Raw genomic sequence first — 25,686 nt, 5'->3', positions numbered from 1 at the left:
CGCTCCCCCAAGGCTGGTGACCTTCAGCTCCTGCGGGGAGGCGCTCATGGTGTCCCTGCCCTGCCCATGTGCATTCTTGGCACCTTCTGGAGCTGCTGGGCCTTGGAGCCCCACGTCCCCAGGGAGCAGCCGGTGTGGCTTGGCCGGGTTCCCCGGGTGGGCGGGTGGGCGGGGGGGACCAAGCTGCGGGAGGGAAAATGAAAGCAGGTGATGCGGAAGGAGAAGTAGGTCAGGCGAGCGCTGGCCTCTCCTGGCTCGGGGTGCACTGCTGCTGCCAGCTTGTCCCTGCTGCTCCAGCCCGGGCCCCGATGGGCCGCGCCCGGCAAGCGTGGTGAGTGCTTCCCCGTGCCCTGCCCCCCCTGGGCGGGGTCCTGCTGCCCAGGGGCGTCCCCTCCTCCCAGCATGCAGCCCAGGCACTGATGTCAGGCTGAGCCATTGGGGGGGGCCTGGCTGTCCCAGGGGCTCCCAGTGCGGGGGGGGGCTAGCTCTGCTCCCCCACTGGCTGCCCCTGGCTCTTGCTCCAATTGTCCCCCACTCCATGTTCCCCTGGAGGGTCGGGCGGGGGACGACTTACCCAGTCTGACTCTGAGCCCCCTTGCTTGTGTCCTGGCTGATCACTGTGGGGGAGCAGGGCCTGACCCCAAGGGAGCTCCTGAATCCAGGCCCTGCTGGCCTAGTGCGCAGTCACTCTGTGCTCCACCCCCGGGGTGTCCTCCCCCCACCCCCGGACTGGAGCTGGCCAGGTGCTGGAATTGCCCAGGGCCCCTCCGCTCTCTGCACCACGGCTTGGTTCTCCTGGGTGGGGGCAGAGGCTTTGCCTGGGGCAGGGGTAGAGTGAGGGAAGGTGCCTTGCTGGGCTTCCCCATCTCCAGGGTTGGGGGTTAGCGGCTGTCAGTTGCTGGGGAGACCTGCCCTGTCAGAGCGGGGTGGGAGGGAGCCGGTGAAGGCCCCCCGGTGCTGGGAGACCGAGCAAGGGGGGCAGAGCCCGGGGACCTCCCGCTGCTCAGCACCTGTCCAAGCCAACCTGTGGCCCTGATGCCTCCCTGGTGCCGGCACGGGCTGTCATGCCCCCCTCCCACCCCCCAGGTGCTCAGTGTGCTGCAAGGACATTAGAGTCCTCTCCTAATCAGTAGTAATTAACCCTGCACATGCTGTGCTGTGGGGTGGGGCCTGACTGAGAGGGGTTGATGAGGAGGAGGTTTGGCAGGAGAAGCATGTGGGACTGCAGAGGGAATGATTCCACGCCCCCCCACCCGTGGGCGGCAGGGCCCAGCAGGGGGCGCTCTCACCTGGCAGGGCTGACCCCGGTGCAGGGCTAGGGGGCGCTGTGCTGCAGGGAGCAGGTGGGGGCTCAGCAGGGGGCGCTCTCACCTGGCAGGGCTGACCCCGGTGCAGGGCTAGGGGGCGCTGTGCTGCAGGGAGCAGGTGGGGGCTCAGCAGGGGCGCTCTCACCTGGCAGTCAGTTCTGGCCCCATGCCCGGGGGCAGCACTAGGGGGCACTTGCCCCTTGTGACATTCACTACCCCGGTGCATAATGGCTGCTGCATCCTGCCCAGGGCTGTGAGGAGCGGTTCCCAAGCCCCATGGCTGGGAGGCCAGCACGGCCTGCCCCAGCGTGGCAGCCGGCATTGCGTGGGCTGTGGGAGGGTTGAGCCGGGCGGGGTGGGGCTGGGATCTTGGCAGTGGCCTAGTTCTGAGCTCTATTCCAGGCTGTGGGGCTGTGGGGATTAGCACCGCCCACTCCGGCTGGCGGGGATCAGCGCTGGCCTGGCCACTGGGCTCAGGTGCAGCTTGGTGGCCTCAGCAGCTGCCTTGGGGGCGGAAGCCGAGCTATTTTTGTTTTGGGTGGGGGGGGGGGGCACACTGAGGGCCAGCCTGGGCTCCAAGCAGCCACTGTCCTCATGGAGTGGCTCAGAGGCTTGGCCTGGTCGTGGTGCTGAGCCCAGCACCCCTGCTGTCTGTAACTCTGGCCCTGTTGTAGCAAGGCTGGGAACCCTGCTGCCCTGCACCCCCATATACGGGGGGATTCTAGGGATGGGGGAGCGGGGCGACGCTGGGGGGGGCTGATGGGCCGGCCTCCCCCGTGAGCTGCAGCGTTGAGCTGGCTGGGGATTTGCCTTGCACCTGATGATGTGCTCGTTCCATGCCGTTGGCACTTGGGGGGAGGAGGGGATCCTTGCTTGCAGGCCCCTGGATGGGGGGTTGTGGTCCCCACTCCTGTGCTCTGGCCATTCAGCGCAGGCTGGGCTGCTCTGCTCTCTGGGTCTTGGGGCTGCTAGTGTCAGAGACCAGAGCAGCCCAGCGCCCAGGTGTGAGGGGCAATGGTGGGCTCTGGGCCAGAGGGGCCTCCTGGGCTGAGATCTGACCCAGCTCACTGCACTGCTCCTGGGCCCCAGCATGGGCCAGCTGGCACTCTGCTCCCACCTGGTGCCAGGCTGGGAGCTGGCACTGCCCGGGGGCCCTGCCCTGCCTGTTCCCACAGCAAGGGGCTGGCCGGCCTCCAGCCAGCTCCCGTGACTGTTTGCACTTGTCTGGGTGGGGAAGCTGCTGAGGGAAGCGGGAGCTGAATGCAGCAGGGGGGTCCTGTCCCCCACCCCAAGGCTGCAGAGCTGGGCAGGACAGAGACTGGGGGGCTGATCCCAGGGGAGAGCATGGCTGCTGCTGGCTCGCTGTGGGCTGAGCCTAGGAGGAATTAACCCTCTAGTCCAGGGCCAGGTGTGGAGGCAGTGGCTAATTGCAGCACTGGGTCTCGGAGCGGGACCCTCCTGAGGCAGCAGTAGCCACCTGGGCTACGAGGTGCCCGTTCCGCCCTCCCGCAAGGGCAGAGCTGGAGGGGCTGCACCGAGCCAGCCTCTTCTGCGTCTCATGCTCTGCAGCTCTTGTGCTCTGTCGCAGAGGTTCCCATGGGGCGGGGGAGCCCTGCTCCATGGTTTGAGCTGGGCTGAGGGCTCTGTAGATTGTAGAGGTGTGGGGGTTCCCCGGCACACTGCCCCCCAGCGCCTGGGTGGGTGGGAAGCAGCTGTGGCTGAATGGGTGTCCCTCTGAAGGCCTTGGGGTGCATACCCCATGGGAGGGTCCCTCTGCGGGGGGTCGGAGGGGCAGCTGCCTGGGTGGCTTTCTCTCCTGGCCCTTGGAGTTGCCCAGTCCTCTCCCCCTGCCCCACATAGCCCCAGGGCTAGTAGGACTGTCTGCCCAGGCTCCCTCTTGCAGTGGGGGTGGGGAGTGGGGGGAATGGGCCTGGTGCTGAGGTTTCTGGATTGTCCCAGGCAGGACAGGCTGAGTGGGCCCCCATCCTGTGGGGGGTGGGGTGGAAGTCTGTGCCCTGCCTCCGGGACTCACGCCCTGAGTTCGTCTCCCTCTGGTTTGGGGTTTTTTGCTGTTTAATATTTCCTTCCTGTTCCCCCATCGACTGCGTTTCAGCAACTCCTTCCTTCCGCTACTCCTGCCTCCCACGTGGCCCTGTCCCCCCTCATGCCAACTGCCCCCCAGAGCCACCGCTGGGCTGCGGGGCTTGCCCTGTGGAACGCCTCCCCTTGCAGGGGGGCCAGGTGTGGCTGGGGGTCTCCCCCTCACACGTTGCTCCCCCAGCAGCCACAGCCTGATACAGGGATGTTGTTGTCCCCCCCCACCTGCACCATGACAATGCCCACCCGCTTGGCACGCTGCTCCCCAGCCATCCGCAAGGGGTCTGCGCCCTTGGCATGAGCCCCGTGGGGCTGGGGCCTGTCCCATGGGTCAGCACCAGGACCCCTCTGGGGCAACTCATGGAGACTACGAGTCCCAGCATGCAATGCTGCCTGGAGCATCTGGCAGCTTTCTGGGGCCTGCAGTCTGCCTGGGGGTGGGTCTTGATGATTGGGAATTGAGGGTCCTGCAGGGGAGCTGTTCTCCTGAAGGGAGGGCAGAGCCGGGGGGCAGGCAGAGGAGCTGTTCGGCTGGGGGGGGGCAGGCAGGGGAGCTGTCTGACTTGGGGGGTGTCCTGTGCGGGGGGCAGACAGGGGAGCTGTCTGACGGGGGGGCAGGGCTGAGGGGGTGTCCTGCTTGTGGGGGGCAGGGCCAGAGGCCTGCGGGGGTCAGGGGTCAGGGGGGTGTCCTGTGCTGGGGCAGGGGGAGTAGGTTTGAGGATCTGTGCCGCCTTGCTTGTCTGCTCTGGCAGTGACACCGATGGGGCCAAAGGTGTGGGGGGTTGGGGGGTGCACAGCCCTAGCTGGCATCCCAGGTCAAATCCCTTGGTGAATAACAGGGATGGACCTCCCTCCCTGGAGTTGGCTGGGCAAGATCTCCCAGCACCTGGGCTGGCCCTTGCCCACTGGTCCCTTTCCTTGGGCTCTTGTAGGGCCCTGGCACTGGCAATGGAGGAACTGTCTCGGTGGGGGGGTGGGACGGACAAACCTGTCCGAATAGGGCCTGCTCCTCGGGGTACTGGGCGCCCGCAGCCGTTGCTGGGAGCTGTGGGTGCCCAGGCCGGCTGGGTTGGGGGCTCTGCTGACATTGGCCTTGGGCATCCGTCTGCCATAGAAGGAGCTGTAACCCGCCTTGGATGGGGGATTCGGGGCAGATGGGGAGCTCGCACCCTGGGGCTGCCAGGGGTGCTGGGAGCAGAGCCGTGGCAGGTGCCGAGGGTGCATTGGGGGGCAGCTGTGGAGTGCGAATGCGTCTGGGGACAAGGGGGGTCTGGGCTGAGGCTGGCATGGTAGGGGTAGTGGGAAGGCAGCTGTCCCTGCCCTGGCTCTGAGCTTGCATTGGGGGGGTCTGGTAGTTGGTTTGCTGGAGTCCACCTGGCTTTGGCCTGGCTTCTGGAGCCCCCCACGGAGCCCCGTCCCTGCCAGTGACAGGGAGCAGTTTGTGGTTTGCTTTGGTGACTGAAAGCAGGAGGTTGCGACACCCCTGGGGGGCGGGGGTGGGACAACCCGGTGACTCACTTGCCACCACCGGGATCCTTCTGACTCAGGGCTGCGTGCGACTCCCTGTGCCCATGCCCCTCCCTGCCCGCCTCGCCCACCTTATCTCCTGCCCTTAGCACCTGGCGCACCTGGGCTGGGGGGCTGGCTCAGCTGCAGCCGTTCCCCTCCTTTATGGGGGCAAAGGGCAGGTGTGGAGGGCTGGCAGGCAGGTGCCTGGTGCCCTTCCTCTCGGGGCTGTGCCCACCGGGCGCCCAGAGCCAGCCTCTGCTGCCCCAGGCTGGCTGCTCCGCTCCTGGCTGGCGGCTGGGTCCTGGTGCTCCCCGCAGTAGGACCCTGGGCCGGTGGCTGCTCTGACTGACCCTGCAAGGCCCTGGGCAGGGCTGGGGGGAGGGGCTCCACTCTGCCCCAAGGTGGGGGCTCGGTGCCAGGCTGGCTGGGCAAGGCTCCTGCCCTCCTGTGTGTGGGTGGCACAGGTGATGCTCTGACTCCCGCCTATCGGTTCTGCTCTGCCAGATGGCTGCAGCCAGGAGCCAGAACCCCGTGGCGGGGGTTCAGTCCTGACACCCCTCCAAATGCCTTGCGGGGGCCTGGCACCCATAGCTCCCATTGACTCCAGCAGGGGCACAGAGCACCTCTGGGACCCGGGCCCCTTTAAACCCTCCGCAGAAGGAGACCCCAAAGTCAAGGCTGCTTCTATAGATGTTCCCTGGCTGCGTCCCACAGGGCTCGGCTTCCGCACCTGCCTGCTGGGGTGTGGGTCCAGCATAAGGGGGGGGTGCGCTGGGGGGTCATGTGGTGGGGGGCAGTGTGGGAGGGGGTCCTGTGGCATGGAGGAACACTGGGGGGTCAGTGCAGGGTGGGGGGCAATGGGAGGGTGTCTGCTGCATAGAGGAATAGTGGGGGAGGTCAGTGTGTCATGGGGGGTAGTGAGGTGGGGGGGTGTCAGTGTGGCATGGGGGGCAGTGGGGGGTCGGTGTGCCATGGGGTAGTGAGGTGGGGGGAGCAGTGCCATGGGGGCAGTGGGAGGGTCAGTGTGGCATGGGGGGTAGTGAGTTGGGGGGGTCAGTGTGCCATGGGGGCAGTGGGAGGGTCAGTGTGGCGGGGGGGGGTAGTGAGTTGGGGGGGTCAGTGTGCCATGGGGGCAGTGGGAGGGTCAGTGTGCCATGGGGGGTAGTGAGGAGGGGGGTCAGTGTGCCATGGGGGCAGTGGGAGGGTCAGTGTGGCATGGGGTAGTGAGGTGGGGGGGGGTCAGTGTGGCATGGGGGGCAGTGGGGGGTCGGTGTGCCATGGGGTAGTGAGGTGGGGGGAGCAGTGCCATGGGGGATGTGGGAGGGTCAGTGTGGCATGGGGGGGTAGTGAGTTGGGGGGTCAGTGTGCCATGGGGGCAGTGGGAGGGTCAGTGTGCCATGGGGAGTAGTGAGGAGGGGGGTCAGCGTGCCATGGGGTAATGAGGTGGGGGGAGCAGTGCCATGGGCGCAGTGGGAGGGTCAGTGTGGCATGGGGGGTAGTGAGTTGGGGGGGTCAGTGTGGCATGGGGGCAGTGGGAGGGTCAGTGTGGCAGGGGGTAGTGAGGAGGGGGGTCAGTGTGCCATGGGGTAGTGAGGTGGGGGAGCAGTGCCATGGGGGCAGTAGGAGGGTCTGTGTGGCATGGGGGGTAGTGAGGTGGGGGGGTGTCAGTGTGGCATGGGGGGCAGTGGGGGGTTGGTGTGCCATGGGGTAGTGAGGTGGGGGGAGCAGTGCCATGGGGGCAGTGGGAGGGTCAGTGTGCCATGGGGGGGTAGTGAGTTGGGGGGGTCAGTGTGGCATGGGGGGCAGTGAGGGGGGGGGTCAGTGTGGCATGGGGGGCAGTGAGGTGGGGGGGTGTCAGTGTGGCATGGGGGGCAGTGGGGGGTCGGTGTGCCATGGGGTAGTGAGGTGGGGGGAGCAGTGCCATGGGGGGCAGTGCCCTGGCCCCGGCTCCGGCTCCGTGCGGAGCAGCAGTGTGATTGTTCTCTGGATTTGCGCTCGGCATGTTCCTCTGGCTGCATTTGTGAAGCACCTGGTGGGTAAGGACTCGCCGCCATGGAGGGGTCTTGGGTGCATCTCTGCTCCCTCCCTGGGGGGGCTGGGTGCCTTTGAGTGCCCTAGATTGCTGCTCCCTTCCCCCCTTTCTGGCTGCCAGGGGCCCCCAGTGCTGCTGGGCAGGGGACCGAGCATTCCTGGGGATTGGCGTGGTGTGAGCATGGACTCGGTGGGGAGCTCTGGGGGGCTGTGGGGTGGGGAAACCGGCACTGGCCTGTGGTCCCTCTCACCACCCCACCCCTCTGGCGTGGCCTGTCTCTCTCTGAGAGGCCCCAACGGGAGGGCCGGTTGCCCCGCCCTGACCAAGCCGGGCTGGGGACTGCGGGTGCTGGGGCAGAGGTCCCTGCTGCTGCTCCTTCTCTCCTGGGTTCCCAGTGCCCGCCCCTGCGACCTACCATAGCCCCTGGGGATGCCAGCGTTGCCAGAACAGCTGGTGCCCAGCGAGCGGGGCGATGCGGCCGCTCCAGGAGTGCTCTCTGCTGCTGCCCGTGTGCCTAGCGGGGCTGTGGGCTGCCCAGGGTGAGGGCCCGGCAAGCGCTGTGGGTGGGCTGCGGGCTGTGGCAGGTGTGTTTGGGCGGGGTGGGGAGGAGATACTGTGAAAAGCCGCAGCTCTGCTAGGGTCACCAATCCTGCAGGATTGTCCTGGAGTCTCCAGGAACTAAAGATTGTGTCGTGTGATGAAACCTCCAGGAATCTGTTCAACCAAAGCTGGCAACCGTAGGCTCTGCCCAGGGGATTGGAGCACCCAGCGCCCTGGCGGGGGGCAGTGGCAACAGTGTGTGGGTGTCACGGAGTGTGGGGTAGTCAGCCCTGCACCCCCCACTTCCTGCGGTTTACTGCGACTCTCAGCCAGCCAGTAAAACAGAAGGTTTATTAGATGACAGGAACACAGTCCAAATCAGAGCTTGTAGGTACAGAGACCAGGACCCCTCAGTCAGGTCCATCTGTGGGGCAGGGAGCTTAGACCCCAGCCCTAGGGCTCCCTCCGTTTCCCCAGACCTCTCCAAACTCAAACCCCTCCAGTTGTCTCACCCAGCCTCCCCACAGCTCCTCCTCCAGCCTTTGTCCAGCATCCTGGGGCAAAAGTTTCAGAGTAACAGCCGCGTTAGTCTGTATTCGCAAAAAGAAAAGGCGTACTTGTGGCACCTGGGGCAAAAGGTGTCACCTGGCGTGTCCCCTGTCCCCCCCCCGGCTCAGATTACAGGCTCAGGTATCATCCCTCCATGCCATTCCATCCCCAATGCAGACAGTCCAGGAAAACTCCCCTGCGACATCCCCAGGTCAATCCTCCCCACTCCCTGCTCGTCACAGTGGGTGCAGATCAGTGGGAGGGGGCTGGCCCCCACCAGCCCCGGGGCATCACCCCTGACGCATAGGAGGAGGAAGGAGTGAAGCTCAGCAAAGGGGGACCTGGCTCCTGGCGGGGGTCTGGGTCTGGGTCAGGAACAGCGTGCGAGATACAACATGCGCACGGCACCTGCCCCATGCCCTGCCTGGGATCTGGGCCACTTGCTGGCTCTACGGCTTGGCCAGCTCTGCCAGGAGCCTGTCTCACTCCCCGCCCTACACGGCGGTGCTTGGCCAGGCTCCCCTGGCTGGGTGCTGGTGGGAGCTTGCTGATCACCCGGGAGTGCTGCTCATCCTGAACGCAGTCCCAAGGGGGCTATGCTGGAGCCCCCTGTGGCCTAGACATTCTCCAGCACCTTCCTGCCATGCACATGGGAGCTGGGGGCCTGCAGGCAGACACAGGGGGCCTGCAGGCAGACACAGGGGGCCTGCAGGCAGACACAGGTTGTCTGCCCCTCACCCCCGGGGCACTGGGGGCAACCCAGCTGCCGGCCCCAGTCTTTCTCTGGCATGCGGGGCCAGGTCCCTCTGGGGCTAGGAGGCTGGGGTGGCTCCTGGGGTCGGCCGGCTGGGCAGGTCACGGCACGCAGCGCAGAGCCTGGCTCTGGTGGTGATGCAGCCCTGCGCCCTGGGGCGAGCCCAGGGTTGGAGCACAGCTGCCGGCCGCCGAGGCTCCCTGCTGGGCCGGGCAGCGCACCCACCCCAGGGGCTCCCGGGGGGCTGAGCTGGCCGGGGTGCGGGGGCTGCAGCGAAGCCAGCAAGTGGAGCCTTATCCCACAGGCAGCAGGGCCCCCGTTAGGGTGGCAGTGGTGGGCTGGAGCAGGGGACCTGGGGGGAACACCACCCCCATGGCTGGGCTGGGGGCAGCCCTGAGCCCCCTTCCCCATGCGATTGGCCTCTGCACCCCTGTTCCCATCCCCACAGGGTCTGGCATGTGGGGAGGGGGTTCCCCCGGCTGTGCCTCACCCCGGGTGCTCTGACGTGTTGGCCTGGTGTGCTGGGAATTTCCTCTCTTTCGGGGCGGGGGGGGCTGCCCCCCCGTGGCAGGCAGGGCCCCTGGCGCTGCGGCCCGCTGCCAAAGGGTTAATGCCGTTGTGTTCTGGGGAGCGGGGCTGGGAGGTGCATGACCTGGGGTGTGGGCGTCGACTCCTTTTGAGGTGGGATGGGAGCTGAAGTGTGAGCGGGGAGCGGGGCCAGGTTCACACGGAGCCCAGCCGCCCTGCTGAGAGCTAGCCGCGCAGGGACGCAGCCGAAGGTAAGGGGCCATGGGCGCGGGGGATGCGCTGGCAAGGTTGGCGGGGAGCAGAGGAGTGGGCTTGGCAGCACCCGCAGGGGCGAGCGGAGCGAGGCGTCCGTCTGTGCCCTGGCTGTGCCTGCTTGGCAGGCGCCAGGCAGTGCTGGGATTGTCTGGGGGGCGCTCTCCCCTGGGAGCTCCGTGCCCCCATGGCTTTGGGGTAGGGAGGCTCTGGGGGGCTGTGTGTTGTGGGAAGGGGATGCTGACATCTTGCCCCCCTGCTAGTATGGCAGGTGCCCCTTGCGGAGGTGGGGGGCTGTGCCCTGGCTTCCTCCCGGCGGGGCTGAGCCTCACAATCCCGAACAGACTTGGTCTGCAGCTGCTTGCCTGGGAGGGAAGGGCCAGTTGGGAGCCAAGGCCTGAGAGAGGCGGGACTGGCTTGGGGTCCCAGCGAGAGGCTATGGCAGGGCTGGGAACGGGAGCCAGGTGCCCCCAGGTCTCAGCCCGGTGGCCTAGTGTCAGGCTGTCCCTGCCCCCTCTGGCCGCCATGCATGCTCTGTGGGGGTTCCGGTGGGGGACGATCCCTTTCTCTGCCGGGGGCTGGATGTGCTGTCCCGGGTCTGCCAGCCCAAAGGGGTCCCCATAGGCTGGAGTGGGACTGAGGCAGTGAGCTGGACCCATCTGCACAAGGTGGGGAGACCCTCAGCGCTTGGGACCCAGCTACACTAGGTCAGCCCGGTGGGGGAGGGGGGAGCATAGGCCTGGGGGAGATGGGGTTGGGACAGCCCTGCCTGGGGGTGGGGGGTAACACAGGCCCAAGGGGTTGGGGATGCAGGTCCTGGGGGAGCCTGGGTTGGACTGGTCCTGTTGGCCAGAGGCCGGGGGAATTGCAGGCCCTGGAGGAGCTGGGGGCAGGCTGGCTCTGGATGTGTGTGTGGTTTGGGGGCCTGGGGCAGCTGGAGACAGGTTGGCCCTGTGTGTGTGTGTGTGTGTGTGGGAAGGGTGGCGGGGGGGGGGCAGTGTGCAGGCCATGGAGGAGTTGGGGGCAGGTTGGCTCTGGGGGAGCCGGAGACAGATTGGCCCTGTGGGGGGATGTGTGCAGGCCATGGGGGAGTCGGGGTTGGGCAGGCCCTGTTGGCACGGGGGTAGTTTGCAGGCTCTGGGGGAGCTGGGCCACCTAGTCTCTCTGTTCGGCACCGTGGAGCAGAGTGGAGGCCCCGGGCGCTATGGTGGGGTTGGTGCTGGATCTGAGGGGTTGGATGTCCCCCACTTGTGGAGCTGCCCCACATCTAGGGGCCTGCTCCTGATGCCCTGGCTCTGCCTGGTGGGTGGCTGGAGGCACCGGGAGGGTGCGCGTCAGTCCTGGATCAGCCTGGTCTCCCTGGCTCTGCCCCCCTTGGGTGCCTCTCGCCTGAGCCCTGCATTTGGGGGTGGGCTGGGGTTTAACATGCATTGGGGGCCTGGCTCCAGGGGGCCTTGCTGCCTGGCCTCCCCTGCAGCCTGCTAGACAGCAGGCATGGCCGTGGGGGTGACGGGGTTCCCCCTTCCTTGGCACTGGGCCTGGGGTGGGATTGCTCTGGCATCTGACCCAGGCAGGATGTGTCTGGCCCGGCCTGGTGGGGGTGGGGGGTTGCCCTGGCTCCTTGGGGCAGTGGCAGGTGTCTGCAGGGACCGCGCGTCCCACACACCACCCCAGCCCATTAGAGGATTAGGGAAAGGCGTGAGTTCTCCCCGCTGGGGCTGGGGGTGACCCCGTGGCTTTGCTCTGTGTGTGTGTGGGGGGGGGGGTCCGTGGTCCCATTGCTGTGCCCTGTATATGTGTGTGGGGGGGTGTCCTTGGCCCTGTCGCTGTGCCTGGGGGGCGGGGTCCGTGGCCCCACCGTTGAGCCCTGTATGTGTGTGTGGGGTCCGTGGTCCCGATGCTGTGTCCTGTGGGGGGAGGGAGGCCCGTGGTCCCGTCGCTGCGCTGTGTGTGTGGGGTCCATGGTCCCATCACTATGTGCTGAGGGGCGGGGGGTCCGTGGTCCCGTCACTGTGCCGTGTGTGTGTGTGGGGGGGTCATCTATGGTCCCGTTGCTGTGCCTGGGGGGGGGTCTGTGGTCCCGTCGCTGTGCCGTGTGTGTGGGGGGGGTCTGTGGCCCCATGCCCTGTGTGGGGGGAGGGAGGCCCGTGGTCCTGTCACTGTGCTGTGTGTGTGTGGGGGGGTCCGTGGCCCCATCACTGTGCCCTCTGGGGGGGTCTGTGGTCCTGTCGCTGTGCCGTGTTTGTGTGTGGGGGGGTCCGTGGTCCCGTTGCTGTGCCCTGTGTGTGTGTGTGGGGGGGGGTCTTTGGCCCCGTGCCTGGGGGGCAGGGTCCGTGGCCCCATCACTGAGCCCTGTGTGTGTGTGTGTAGGGGGTCCGTGGTCCCGATGCTGTGCCCTATGGGGGGAGGGAGGCCCGTGGTCCTGTCGCTGCGCTGTGTGTGTGTGTGTGGGGGGGGTCCGTGGTCCCATCGCTGTGCCATGTGTGTGGGTCCGTGGTCCTGTCTCTGTGCTGTGTGTGTGGGGGGGTCTGTGGTCCCATCGCTGTGCCCTGGGGGGGGTGTCTGTGGTCCCGTCGCTGTGCCGTGTGTGTGTGGGGGGGGGTCCGTGGTCCCGTCGCTGTGCCGTGTGTGTGAGGGGGGGTCCGTGGTCCCGTCGCTGTGCCGTGTGTGGGGGGGGGGTCCGTGGTCCCGTCGCTGTGCCCGGGGGGGGGTCCGTGGTCCTGTCGCTGTGCCGTGTGTGTGTGTGGGGGGGTCCGTGGTCCCGTCGCTGTGCCCGGGGGGGGGGGTCCGTGGTCCCGTCGCTGTGCCGTGTGTGTGTGTGTGGGGTCCGTGGTCCCGTCGCTGTGCCCGGGGGGGGTCTGTGGTCCCGTCGCTGTGCCATGTGTGTGGGTCCGTGGTCCCATCGCTGTGCCCGGGGGGGTCCGTGGTCCTGTCGCTGTGCTGTGTGTGTGGGGGGGTCTGTGGTCCCATCGCTGTGCCCTGGGGGGGGTGTCTGTGGTCCCGTCGCTGTGCCGTGTGTGTGTGTGGGGGGGGGTCCGTGGTCCCGTCGCTGTGCCGTGTGTGTGTGTGGGGGGGTCCGTGGTCCCGTCGCTGTGCCGTGTGTGTGTGTGGGGGGGGTCCGTGGTCCCGTCGCTGTGCCGTGTGTGTGTGTGGGGGGGTCCGTGGTCCCCTCGCTGTGCCGTGTGTGTGTGTGGGGGGGTCCGTGGTCCCCTCGCTGTGCCCGGGGGGGGTCCGTGGTCCCGTCGCTGTGCCGTGTGTGTGTGGGGGGGTCCGTGGTCCCGTCGCTGTGCCGTGTGTGTGTGGGAGGGGGTCCGTGGTCCTGTCGCTGTGCCCTGGGGGGGGGTCTGTGGTCCTGTCGCTGTGCCCGGGGGGGGGGGTCCGTGGTCCCGTCGCTGTGCCGTGTGTGTGTGTGTGGGGGGTCCGTGGTCCCGTCGCTGTGCCGTGTGTGTGTGGGGGGGGGTCTGTGGTCCCGTCGCTGTGCCCTGGGGGGGGGTCTGTGGTCCCGTCGTTGTGCCCTGGGGGGGGTCTGTGGTCCTGTCACTGTGCCCGGGGGGGGGGGTCCGTGGTCCCGTCGCTGTGCCGTGTGTGTGTGTGGGGGGATCCGTGGTCCCGTCGCTGTGCCGTGTGTGTGTGTGTGGGGGGTCTGTGGTCCCGTCGCTGTGCCCTGGGGGGGGGGTCTGTGGTCCTGTCGCTGTGCCCGGGGGGGGGTCCGTGGTCCCGTCGCTGTGCCGTGTGTGTGTGGGGGGGGTCCGTGGTCCCGTCGCTGTGCCCTGGGGGGGGGGTCTGTGGTCCCGTCGCTGTGCCCGGGGGGGGGGTCCGTGGTCCCGTCGCTGTGCCGTGTGTGTGTGGGGGGGTCCGTGGTCCCGTCGCTGTGCCGTGTGTGTGTGGGGGGGGTCCGTGGTCCCGTCGCTGTGCCCTGGGGGGGGGTCTGTGGTCCTGTCGCTGTGCCGTGTGTGTGTGGGGGGGTCCGTGGTCCCGTCGCTGTGCCCTGGGGGGGGGGTCTGTGGTCCTGTCGCTGTGCCCTGGGGGGGGGTCCGTGGTCCCGTCGCTGTGCCATGTGTGTGTTTGGGGGGGGTCCGTGGTCCCGTCGCTGTGCCCTGGGGGGGGGGGTCTGTGGTCCTGTCGCTGTGCCCTGGGGGGGGGTCCGTGGTCCCGTCGCTGTGCCATGTGTGTGTGTGGGGGGGGTCCGTGGTCCCATCGCTGTGCCCTGGGGGAGGGTCTGTGGTCCTGTCGCTCTGCTCCAGCTGCCACCTGGCAGGGTGATGCGGTGATGGATGCAGTTGAACTTGGAGGTCGACGCACAGTTGGCTCCTGCCGGCAGCTTGACAGCGCGCTGCACAGAATGGGGGGTGTGTGTCACACAACTCCCCTCCCCCCCGCCACCATGGGGCTCCATGCCCCCCCCCGCCATGGGGTGGGTGGGTTTTGTTTTCCTCCGTGTTTAAAACCATTTCCTTTCTTGTGTGCTTGTTGTTTTTCAAAGAGCAGAACCCGCTCAGCCCCCATCCCCCTGCCTGCCTGCACAACGGGGCCCCACCGCCGCCAGATGCTGGCATGGCAGCCCCCCGGTCATGGGGCTGGCTCGGGTGGGGGGGTGACCTCTGATCTCGGCAGCGAGACGCTGGCTGTGTCCCCCTTCTCTTGGCTGGAGCTCCCCTGGGGGGGCTCTGTCTTATCTGGTTTTCCCCCTTTAGATGCTCCCCTTCCCCCGGTGGGGCAGCCCCGCAGGGCCAGGCCGGGGAGCTGCCAGTGCTCAGGGGCCAGCTAGGGGTAGCCGAGCCCAGCGGCCAGACCCTACAGGGAGTTGGGGCGATTGCCTGCTCTGTGCCTGGCTCTTTGTGGGTTTGGTTCCCGCTGGGCCGGCCCGTGGTGGGCCATGAGGAGGGCAGCCCAGGCCAGGGGGTGTGAGCCGCTCCAACTGGGCTCAGCTCTTCGAGGGCATATCTGAGCCCGGGGGGAGGGGGGGCAGGCTGGGGCCGCAATTCAATAGGACAGCTTTCTAGCCCACAGCAGGGTGTGTGAGACCCCCCCCCTTCCTCCACCCCAAAGACGCTGGGACGGACCCTGCACTAAAGAGGAAATTGTCCTGCTAAGGAGAGAGCGGTGTCTCAGGGCTAGGGCAGGGGGGCTGGGAGCCAGGACTCCTGGGTTCTCTCCCGGCTCTGGGGATGGGTGGGAAGGAAATACATCCCAGTGGTTAGAGCTGCTCTCACCTCCCCCGTGACTCACATTTCCCAGTGCAGCTGTGAAGTCCCTCGAGAGCGTCCCTCACCCGGGGCCCCTGGCTCTGGTGTAACCTGAACAGTTAACAGCTGCTGAGGCTGAGGGGCTGGGTGCTCTCCAGTCCCTGCATGTTCCCCCCAGGGTCCCACCAGTTGTGGGTTAAATCACCATTGCCATGGGGCCCCGGCCAGCAGCCAGAACCCAGTCCTGCCCCCAGGAAGGAGGGAGTGGGGCTCGAAGGAAGGGCTCTGAAGGAGGCTGGTGCTGGGGTGGATGATGGTGAAGGGCAGCGGGTTCTCTGGATTGCCCCAGTGGCTGGAGCAGGGCCGGATCCAGCTGGGTGCTGGGCAGTGCTTGCCAGTACCTCGGGGGTTTGCCTCCCATGGGGCCCCGCGGGGGCAGCTGGATGGGGCGGCTGCTCTTGCGTCTGACGCAGGCTCTGAGGTGTGACTGTGGGGACGGCAGCTGCTGATTCTGTGAAGTGCCCAGCGATCCCTCGCCTGGTGCTGAGAGGCAGCTGCCTCTAGGGTGGGGTGTGGTGGCTGTTGAATAACGCACGACAATGCTGCCCAGTTCTGCGCTGGATGCAGCGTCTCCAGCTGGAACGGCAGGGGCTTGAGGCAGCCCCGCAGAGAGGGTTTCCCAGGACCTGGGTCTGGCCACCTGCCCCTCGCACGAAGGGCCGTGAGAGCAAGGAGGAGCCGAGCAGTTGGGCTGTGCCCTTGCCAGGTGGCTCCCAGGCCCTCGCGGTGCCAGGGGCAGGGCTCTGACCTGGGCTGCGGCTCGTTCCCTGGGAACCACCTGGTTGCCAGGTGAAGCAGGGCAGGTAACTAATAAAGTTGCACAAGGGCTCCTCCTGCGTGCTGACACACGGGGCGGGGCGGAGCTGGCCTCTGCGCGGGGCCCAGCCTGCCGGGCACATGGTGTCAGGCTGACCCGCTGGGGATTGCATTGTTCCCCGCCAGGGGCTGTGGCCCTGTTACCAGGGGAGACGGCCAGGGCCTGTTGGGACCTGGGGAGACAGGCCGCCCCCGCTCGGTGGGACTGCTGGGCCCCTGGGAGGCCATGCGGCAGCTCGGAGAGGAGCCGTGGGCGTGGGGAGCCGCGCTGCCTCGGCCCCGGCTCACCGCAGCGATTGGGAACAGGCCCCCCTTACCGGCACTGGCTCTGCTTTCCGGTGCCAGAGCTGGCTGCACTGTGCTGGAAAGAGTGAGATCACCCTGGGCCCAGGCCTGGCCCGGGAGCTGACGCAGCTTCCAGGCGCCCTGCCCGGCCCCGCTGCTGCAGGCCCAGCCGCTGTGCTGGGAGCAGGGGGTCCCCCGACCCCTGCTCCATGGCTGGCCTGGGGGAGAGCGAGGGTGCCACCTTGGCTTGGTTCGGGGCGCCGTCGGCTCCTGCAGGCCCTGCTCTGTGCTGGGCCCCATGGTGCTGGGCGCTGCAGGGCTGAGTCGCGGGTGAGCCCTGTCCCCAAGCACCCAGCCGGGGCCGTGGATGATTCACGGCAGGGGAAGGGCCTGGGTGCTGTGGATGGGCCTGAGCTGGGGGCTGGGGGGGGAGCACTGGGTAAACCAGGGGAGGGGGTGAGACGTAGGCCCCCGCTCCTCCCCATCGTTGGGATCCTAACGAGCGTCTCTGGTCTGGGTTGGGTTGCAGGATCCCTGCCCATGCGTGACCCACCGTACCCCCGCGCAGGCCAGGCTGTGCTCTGCAGCAAGGCTGGGTGGGGCGAGAGCCCCAAGCAGCTTGGCCCAGCGGGGCCGGGGAGGTGCTGTGGCTCCTGGCCCAGAAGAACGGGGGTGGGGGACTTGCTGTTTTCTCGCAGCTGCGGGGGGTGGTTCCCTGCGCCGAGCCCAGGTTCACCCCCCACACCCCCGTGGGAGGGGTTGGGGAACCATCTCTGAAGGGGCTGGCCGGGGGGTCGTGGGGTCAGAGCCCTGGGGCCTGGCTGCTCCACGGGGCGGGGGCTGCGCCGTGCGGCCGCTCTCCATTTCCGGGCTGCGCTCTGCACCCACACACCTGCCCCCCCGCCGCGTCGCTTATCGCTCTCATCTGGCTCGATGGTAACTCCGGCTCCTCATGCAGAGCTGCTCCTGTGGGGAGGATGCACTGGGGGGGGGCAGTAACAGGCAGTGGGTGTGATGGAAAGTCCGCCCGCCCGCCACTGGGACGGGCCTGCCCCTTGGCAGTGCCATCCGGTCTGTGTGCCGACCGTTGCCCATCTGCCAGGCCAGGGGGTTATGAGGCAGCTGACCCTCCACTTCCTAGCTCAGCTGGGCCATAGCCCCCCCCCCCGTCGCTGTGTCGGGCGCAGTGACCCCAGGGTAGGTCCCACGTTGAGCTGTGGCATGGGGCACGCTGCTCCTCGCCTCCCTCTCCTCTGCGCCCAAGAGGTTGCAGGTTAATGGCTGGAGATTCCCACTTGTGATGTAGGGGCCCCCTAGCCGGCTGAGCTGGGGCCTGGTCTGGGGCATGCCGGGCAGTGGGGGGCGCCCCTGGGGGCTGGTGCCACCTGAGGAGTTGCCCAAAGGGCTGTAGCAGGGGTCCCGCCGGGGCTGGAGAAAGGGAGCGGCGAGGTGCTGGCTGCGGGGCCTGGCAGGTCTGGCTGGGCGCAGCAGCAGGGTGGGAAGCGCTGTTGGCGTGGGGGCCTCTCTCTCACCCGCAGGGAGAGTTGCACCCGGGTGGGGGCAGGAGCTGTGAAACTGCGAGAGACGTGGGGGGGTGGGGGCGGATCTGACTCCGGCAGGGGAATCGAGAGCGAAACGCCGGGGTTCTCAGTTAGCTCTCACTGCACCAAGCCATCAGCCCTGTGGGGAGCGGGTCGGGGGGGGGCACAGTCGGGGAAGGGGGCAAGGCTCTGTGGGGGCATCGGTGCAAGGGGCCCCGAATGTGGAGCCCCAGGGGGCCTGCCCAGGTCGGTGCGAGGGGCCCCGTCCCCCTGCATGTGGCCCCTGAGCTGCTGTGGAATTTTCCCAGCAGGGACCTGGGCCATTTGGGTGTATTGGTGGGGGGGGATGTGTCACCCCCCTGGCCATTAGCTGCCAGGCAATCTGGTGCTGCCCTGGAAACAGGAAGAGCTGTGGAGCGTGAAGGGCCAGGCCGGGCGCCCCTCTCCCGTGCATGTGTTTGGGTTTTGGGCGGCTCTGGCTGGCCCCAGCTCCCTGGTGCGGCAGGATACAGGGAGCAAAACAATATGTGGGGGCTGGATTCCTGTGTGCTGGGCCTGCTAGAATGAGAAATGGCAATCCCAGACCGCCCCCCAGAGCCCCCCGCTATTCCAGGCACCCCCACCCCCACTCTGCCGGTGCCCCTCACTGCCAGCCCAGGCCTGCCCCCCAGCTCTGCCGGTGCCCCTCCCTCCCAGCCTGGAGCTGCCTCCTCTCCCGGGTCTGCCCCCCTCCCTCCTGACAGTCTTTCTGCTCCCCCTCTGCCCTTGGCAGATGCTCGGGTATCCCCAGCTCAGCACCCCGTCCCAGGGCTGGCTGGGTCCCGGTCTGGGCCAGTGCTTTGTGTCACGGCAGCCCCTGTTGTGCTGGGTTCTGGGGACACGGTCCCTGCCTTGAGAGCCCCCCGGCCCTGGGGCAGCCTGTGCCTCTGGCTTGGGGTGAGGGGCTCCTTGAGGATCTCCTAGCTCTGTGTGTGGGGGGGTGTCCCCCAACTACTCCAGTGCCCTCCGCTCACTGGGGCTGATCTGCTGTGTGTGAAATCTCCTGCTCGCTAATCCCCCCTGCTAATCTCCTCCCTAATCTGATTGGGGTTTTGTCACGGCTTGTCTGCTCTGAGGGGTGGGATGGGTTAATCCGTGCTAATCTGCTCCCTCTCATCCAGCCAGGCTTGCACCCTCTGAGAGAGAGGCTGCTGGGAGAAGGCCTGGCCTAGTGCTCAATGCCCAGTGCTAGGAGCCAGGGCTCCTGGGTTCTGTCCCCAGCTCGGGGCGGGGAGTGGGGTCTGGTGAGTTAGTGAGTGGGGCTGGGAGCCAGGACTCCTGGGTTCCCTTCCCCGCTTGCTGTGTGACCACGGACCAGTCCCTGCCCTCCTCTCATCCAGTAGCCCCACTCCCCAGGCGCTGAACAGGGGCAAGCACCAGCTAGCAGGAGCCCTAGCCTCGGGCCCCATCCCCCAGCAGTGGGGGCTCCTTGCTGTGGCTGGGGTGGGGCTGAGCCCAGAGCGGAGCATCACCAGAGATGGGAGAGGCAGAGTGCCCCGTGGCAGGAGGGCTGGGTGCTGCGGGGCAGCAGGGTGCTGCGGGGCAGCAGGGTCTGCGTAGCTGGCAGGTCCCTTGTGTGGGCATCTGGGCAGGGGCTTGGACCAAACCCTGGAGATGGGGTTTCAGCCCGGCTCTGCTTCGCCCCAGTAGCCCTGACGCGGCCTCCTTCCCGGGCGCCTGCTTGACTTGGAGGCTGCTGCCTGCCCTGCCGGTGGATCCTGCTTGGCAGAGAGGGGAGGGGCAGCGCTGTTCCCACCTCCCTGCACCGGGAGGCAGCCCCAGCTGGCTGGCACCCAAGCACAGGGAGCGGCCGTGGGGGGCAGGGCCTGTTTGCCATGGGGCTGCCGTCCACACCTCCCCCAGCTGGGCAAGAGGGGGCATGTCCCCTGCCTTCCCGCACAGCTGGGGACAGGGAGGGGCCCCTCACTCACCCTCATTCCTCGCTATGCTCTGCCCCCAGCCCAGCCGCCCGCGGCCATGGGTCCTGCCCTACCCCGGCGCTGGGCGCTCCTCCCGCGCCACTTGGCCCCTCTCACCAGCTCAGTGTGGGGAGCGCTGGGGCAGGCTCCCCCGGCAGCAGCAGCAGTCTCTGGTGGTGAGAGGCGGGCAGTGGGTGCCAGGACTCCTGGGTTCTATCCCCGGCTCTGGCTAAGTCCCAGCTGCCCCTGCACTGTTTGGCTCCCTGGCAGGTCTGGGGCTCTCGGAGCTCGTGATGTCACTGGGCCTCGGAGCTCTTAGGGGCTGTAATGCTGGTGCGGCTGGGGCAGGGGGGTGCGGTGGGGTGAGGCTGGGCTGGGCCTTGTGGGGGGGCTGGTACTGCCCCAGACAAAGCCCAGCCCCGTGTCCCAGATGGGGAGGAGGGTTGGTCTCCATGGCCCTGCTGCCCTCAGCTTTGGGGGGGGGGAGGGGCCCGGTTGGCGTGGCTTGTATCAGGGTCCATGGCTCCCTTCACTGGGCTGAGAGCCCAGGGGACCCTTGCTCGGCACCAGTGCAGCCCGGGTAGCAGCTGGACACGCTCCCCTGCCCACCCCCGGTCCCCTCACTGTCTGGGGCAGAGAGAGGCCAGTCCGCTCGGCCTCTGCTGGGGCTGCCAGCACAGGGCCCGTGTGTGCCCCGGGGATGGGGGCATCTGCCCCATTAGGGGCTTGGTGGTGAGGTTGGGGCCCTGTGCCCATGTCTCATGCCCACGTGGGGAGCTGGTGCGTGCCAGGGGAGGTCTCAGGGCTGGGCGCTGGGGGGCTGTGAGTGGCGGCTCAGGAAGCCGCCTGCGCCGGGTGCTAATTCAAATGCGGCGTGCTGAGATTTCCCCCTTTGGTGTGGTCGTACCGAGGGGGGCGGCGAGCGGGTGCTGCGGCTGTGTCTGGGCTGCGGGGGAAGACGAAGCCCCGGTTCCTGGCAGGGGGCCTTTGCCCAGGCGTGAATCTAAGCCCTGGGTGTAGGTGCGTCCCCTGCCCTGCTCCCCCCTCCCCAGCTCTGGCCTCCTGCACAGACTTCTCTCCCCCTGCCCGGCTCTGGGAGGCGGCTGGTACCTGCTGGGGATAGGGAGCCCCTAGCAGCATCTGGCTTTAGTGCAAACGGATCCCCAGCTCAGGGGGTCTGCCCGTGAGCCCTGCCCTGCGGGGCGGGGGGGGGCTGCTGACACCCTTGAGATGGGGGGCAAGGAGCCGCTGAATTTGAGGTGCACCTTCCCAGCACCAGACGTTGCCCCCTGCTTAGGGGTCCCACAAGTTCTGCTCCCCCTGCCCGGCCGGCGTCAGTCTGAGCTCCTTGGGGCAGATTTTATCGGCGCCATGGGAGCGTGGTGCCGGCATTATCTCTTCTAGGAATCTGCTGTGCTGGGGGGCTGCACGCCCACTCCCCCTGCACACCGCCATTGGCATCGCTCCGGGGCGGGGGGGTTTCCTCCACCGGTGGCGGAGCCAGCCACCTAACGCTCTCACCACAGAAGTTTCCTTTGAGTGGCTGCTCCCTCCCACTTCCATGCGGCCCTGTGGGCTGCTTCCCTCCCCCTGGGCCCTGTAGGGCTGAGGGCCCTGGCTGCTCCCTGGGGCAGTGGAGGGGGTTATCCCTGGGGCTTGAATGTTGGCGCTCTGGGGAGGGGGCCCAGCCCCCTGTAGGGCCTGGCTCGGGGCAGGGCTAGTCCCAGCGTGGGAGCTGCCTTCGCTGCCCCCCGGCCCAGACTCGCAGAAGCCGGGGCGGGTGCCGCAGGGAGTGCAAGGCTCAGACCAGGCCCTGTCTCTGCCTGCAGGTGAGGAGGATGGGGAGCCCCGAGGATGACCTGATCGGCATCCCCTTCCCGGACCACAGCAGCGAGTTGCTGAGCAGCCTGAACGAGCAGCGCCAGCTCGGGGTGCTGTGCGACGTGACCATCAAGACGCGGGGGCTGGAGTACCGCACCCACCGGGCCGTGCTGGCTGGCTGCAGCCGCTACTTCAAGAAGCTGTTCGCGGGGCCGGGGCCAGGCGCGGGGCAGGAGGTCTGCGAGCTGGACTTCGTGGGGCCCGAGGCGCTGGGCGCGCTGCTGGAGTTCGCCTACACGGCCACGCTCACCATCAGCAGCGCCAACATGGGTGAGGTGCTGCAGGCCGCCCAGCTGCTGGAGATCCCCTGCGTCATCGCCGCCTGCGTGGAGATCCTGCAGGGCAGCGGGCGGGAGGCGCCCGGGCCCGACGACGGGGACTGCGAGCGGGCGCGTCGCTACCTCGAGGCCTTCGCCGCCCTGCCGGACGGAACCGGGGCCACCCTGCTCCCTGCCCGCCCGGCCCCCCGCCGCAGCAAGAAGACCCGCAAGTTCCTGCAGGCTCGATCCTCCCGGCTCAACCACCACACTGAGGAGCCGGGCCCCGGTAGCCCCTTGCCCGAGCCTCGGGAGCCCTCTCCCCTGCCGCCCCCGGCGCCCGAGGGCCTGGCCCAGCCCTACGAGGGCTACGAGGTGGCTGAGGAGGAGGAGCTGCCCCCGCACCCCTACCCCTACCCCTACCCGTACCCCTACCAGCCAGCCCTGTCTCCCGAGGACGCTGGCTCTGACGAGGACCCCATTGACCCTGACCTCATGGCCTACCTGAGCTCCCTGCAGCAGGAGCCCCTGGCCCCTGGCCTGGACAGCCCCGACAAGCTGGTGCGTAAGCGTCGCTCCCAGATGCCCCAGGAGTGCCCCGTCTGCCACAAGGTCATCCACGGTGCGGGCAAGCTGCCCCGGCACATGCGCACCCACACCGGTGAGAAGCCGTTCGCCTGTGAGGTGTGTGGCGTCCGCTTCACCCGGTGAGTGCCCCCGGCATCCCCGCTTCGCCCACTGCGTCCCCCCAGCGCCCCCGCTTCACCCGGTGAGTGCCCGGCTGTGCCCTCGGCACCCCCCACTTCCCCCTGTAGGTTTCCCTCCTGTGCACCCCTGCCCCCCGCTTTGCTTGCTGATTTCCCCACGCGCACCCCTGCTTCACGACCAAGGGGGGACACGATAGAGGTCTATAAAATCATGACTGCTGTGGAGAAAGTAAATGAGGACGTGTTGTTTACTCCTTCTCATAACACAAGAATGAGGGGACGCTAAATGAAAGGAATAGGCAGCAGGTCTAAAACAAACCAAAGGAAGTATTTTATTCACACAACGCACAGTCAACCTATGGAACTCCTTGCCAGGGGATGTTGTGAGGGCTGAGACCATAACAGGGTTCCAAAAAGAACTAGATCAGTTCATGGAGGATCGGTCCCTCAATGGCTGTTAGCCAGGATGGGCAGGGATGGGGTCCCTAGCTGCTGTTTGCCAGAAGCTGGGAGTGGCCGACAGGGGATGGATCACTTGGTGAGTCCCTGTTCTGTTCATTCCCTCTGGGGCACCTGGCACTGGCCACTGCCGGAAGACAGGACACTGGGCTAGATGGACCTTTGGTCTGACCCCGTAGGGCCCTTCTTATGTTCCCATGCCAGGGGATGGATGACGGCGCCCAGCTGGGACGATGGCTGTGCGCGCTGGGGGGGCAGGGAGCAGTGCTGTGCCGGGGGGGCAGGGGCAGTTCTCGTGTGATCCTGCCCCCTGCGTAGGCTGAGCTGGGGCCTCTCCCGGCCCCCGCCGACGGGCGGCCCCCGCCCTCGCCCCCCGCTCACGGTTCTCTCCCCCGCCCCCCGCAGGAACGACAAGCTGAAGATCCACATGCGGAAGCACACGGGCGAGCGGCCCTACTCCTGCCAGCATTGCAGCGCTCGCTTCCTGCACAGCTACGACCTGAAGAACCACATGCACCTGCACACGGGCGCCCGGCCCTACGAGTGCTACCTTTGCCACAAGGCCTTCGCCAAGGACGACCACCTGCAGCGCCACCTCAAGGGCCAGAACTGCCTGGAGGTGCGGACACGCCGGCGCCGGCGTGAGGAGCCCCCCCCGCCGCCCGCCGGCCCCCCGGGCCTCGACCTGTCCAACGGGCGCCTGGAGAGCCTGCGCCTCTCGCTGGCCCGCTTCTGGGACCCGGCCCGCGCCCCTCCGCCCAACGAGGACGAGGAGGAGGAGGAGGGGGAGGAGGGGCCGCAGCTGGACGGGGCCGTCCCCGTGGAGACGGCGTAGGGCCCTGCCCCAGGCACTATCCCCAGGGCGGGTGCTGCCCTGCCCTGCCCTGCCCTGGTGGGGGGCTGCTGCGGGCACAGCCCCAGCAGCTCCCGCTCTGGGGCTGGGAGTGGGGTGAGCAGGGGCTGGGCGGGGCGGAGGCCCAGCACCCCCTGGGGATAGTGCATCACGGCGCCCCCAGCTGGAGCCCATGGACCCTGCCCCTGCTGGGAGCGGGCACAAGAAGCAATAAGGACCGTCTGGGGCTTTCGGGCATGTGGGTCTTGTGGGGGGGGCGGCAGGCGGGGCTGCCCAGGGAGTACATCCCAGCTCCCCTGGAGCGGGGGCTGCAGGCTGGGCCTCTTCTCCTCGTGTCTCACCGCTCTTCAAAGAGCTGGCAGAGGACTGGGAATCAAGATTCCTGGGTTCTGGGAGGGGAGGGGGACTGGTGGGTTAGAGCAGGTGGGTCTGGGAGCCAGGACTTCTGGGTCCTGTCCTCGGCTTTGGGAGGGGAGTGGGGTCTGGTGGGTTAGAATGCGGGGGCTGGGAGTCAGGACTCCTGGGTTCTATCCCTGGTTCTGGGGGGGGAGTGGGGTCTGGTGGGTTAGAATGCGGGGGCTGGGAGTCAGGACTCCTGGGTTCTATCCCTGGTTCTGGGAGGGGGGTGGGGTCTGGTGGGTTAGAATGCGGGGGCTGGGAGTCAGGACTCCTGGGTTCTATCCCTGGTTCTGGGGGGGGAGTGGGGTCTGGTGGGTTAGAATGCGGGGGCTGGGAGTCAGGACTCCTGGGTTCTATCCCTGGTTCTGGGGGGGGAGTGGGGTCTGGTGGGTTAGAATGCGGGGGCTGGGAGTCAGGACTCCTGGGTTCTATCCCTGGTTCTGGGAGGGGGGTGGGGTCTGGTGGGTTAGAATGCGGGGCCTGGGCGTCAGGACTTCTCGGTTCTGTCCCCAGGTCTGGGAGGGGAGTGGGGTCTGGGGGTTACAGAACAGGGATCTGGGGGCCAGGACTCCTGGCTTCTGTTCCCAGGTTGGGGCGGGGCTGCAGCCTGACCCTGCTCCCTGGGCGGGAAGCTATTCCCTACACAAACTCTCTCTCACTTGACGACGCAAGTTTCTGTTCCTGTTTTTCCCGTCGCTGTTTGTTCTGAATTATGCAAAGGGGGAAACTCCCCCTGGCGGATTTGCACAATGAAATGCTGGGGGGGCCTCGCCCTGCCCCTCCCACAGCCTGGGGGGCAGTGCCAGGTGCTGGCTGGTGTGCCTGAGCTGCCCAAGGGGGGATGAGAAGGGAGCTCGCAGTTCTGCCAGCTCACAGCCCCTCCCTGCTGGCTGGTGCTCAGAGCTGGGGGGGGGGGCAGCATGTCCACACCGCCCCAGCTGGCAGGGAGCCACCAGCCCCACGGGTGGGACAGGCTCTACCTGGAGCCAGTTTGTACCAGGTGCCCCTTCCCTGTATGAATCAGGTGTGTTTAACCCTCCGTGTGCCAGGCCTGGTTGCACCCCCAGCACTGGGTGCCGGGCCACCCTGACAGCCGGCCACGGGGCGCCACCTGGTGGCCTCCCTGGTGCCTGTGGCTGGCCCTGCACCCCACGGAACTGGCTCTGCAGGGTGGGGACTTCACGTTCCCCCCTCCTGTGGGGCTGGCTGGCTCAGGCGCCATGCGTGCCTAGGGCCCTGCAGGGCCTGGGGATGTAGGGGTCACGTAGCGATGCCCTGGGAGGAGCTGTGCTGCCCCCCCCACCCCCCTGCCGTGCATTCGACAGCCCCTGGTTTTTAAAGCTGTATGTTTCTATTTACCGGCTGGGCGGAGGAAAAGCACTTAATGCCCTGGGGCAGAGCTGGTGTCCCACAGCGCCCACTGGCTTTCTCAGCCCCCCCCACCCCCTTGTAAATAGCTTGTGGAATTGGACTGTGGGTCAGTGTCATTTAGAGCCCCCTGCCCACAGCTGTCCACTGCAGGGAAATGCAAATCTAGGGTGCCCTGCACACCTCCATGCCTTAACTGAGGAGGCCCCCACCCCCCGCGGGCCTCACTCGCCCCTGCACTCCTCGCTGCTTTCTCTGGTTGCACTATTTGGGCAAGTTTGCCCGGGAAGGGGAGGAGGGCCCGTTCTGTGGGCTGGGGGCCCATACCCTCCCGCGGAGGCAGATGAG

At 67.6% G+C, this 25,686-nt stretch overlaps 1 protein-coding gene across 4 annotated transcripts in view; it reads left to right on the top strand.

Moving 5' to 3' along the window:
* Positions 1–23,950, top strand: part of ZBTB7B (zinc finger and BTB domain containing 7B) — a 32,390-nt gene extending 8,440 nt beyond the window's left edge. For 3 of the 4 annotated variants that reach the window (XM_084613971.1, XM_084613970.1, XM_084613969.1), the window contains exons 2-3: positions 21,244–22,259; positions 23,124–23,950. In XM_084613971.1, the coding sequence (XP_084470097.1) occupies positions 21,253–22,259; positions 23,124–23,553 (1,437 nt within the window). In that variant the 5' untranslated portion in view covers positions 21,244–21,252 and the 3' untranslated portion in view covers positions 23,554–23,950. Of the gene's footprint in view, positions 1–213; positions 332–21,243; positions 22,260–23,123 lie in introns of those variants that run through there. The other variant, XM_084613972.1, reaches the window with a different exon arrangement.
* The last annotated feature ends 1,736 nt before the right edge of the window (positions 23,951–25,686 follow it).

This window comes from Lepidochelys olivacea, assembly GCF_965140295.1.
Source record: "Lepidochelys olivacea isolate rLepOli2 genome assembly, chromosome: 24".
Taxonomy (NCBI): domain Eukaryota; kingdom Metazoa; phylum Chordata; order Testudines; family Cheloniidae; genus Lepidochelys; species Lepidochelys olivacea.
This window is presented reverse-complemented; position numbering and strand designations above follow the sequence as displayed.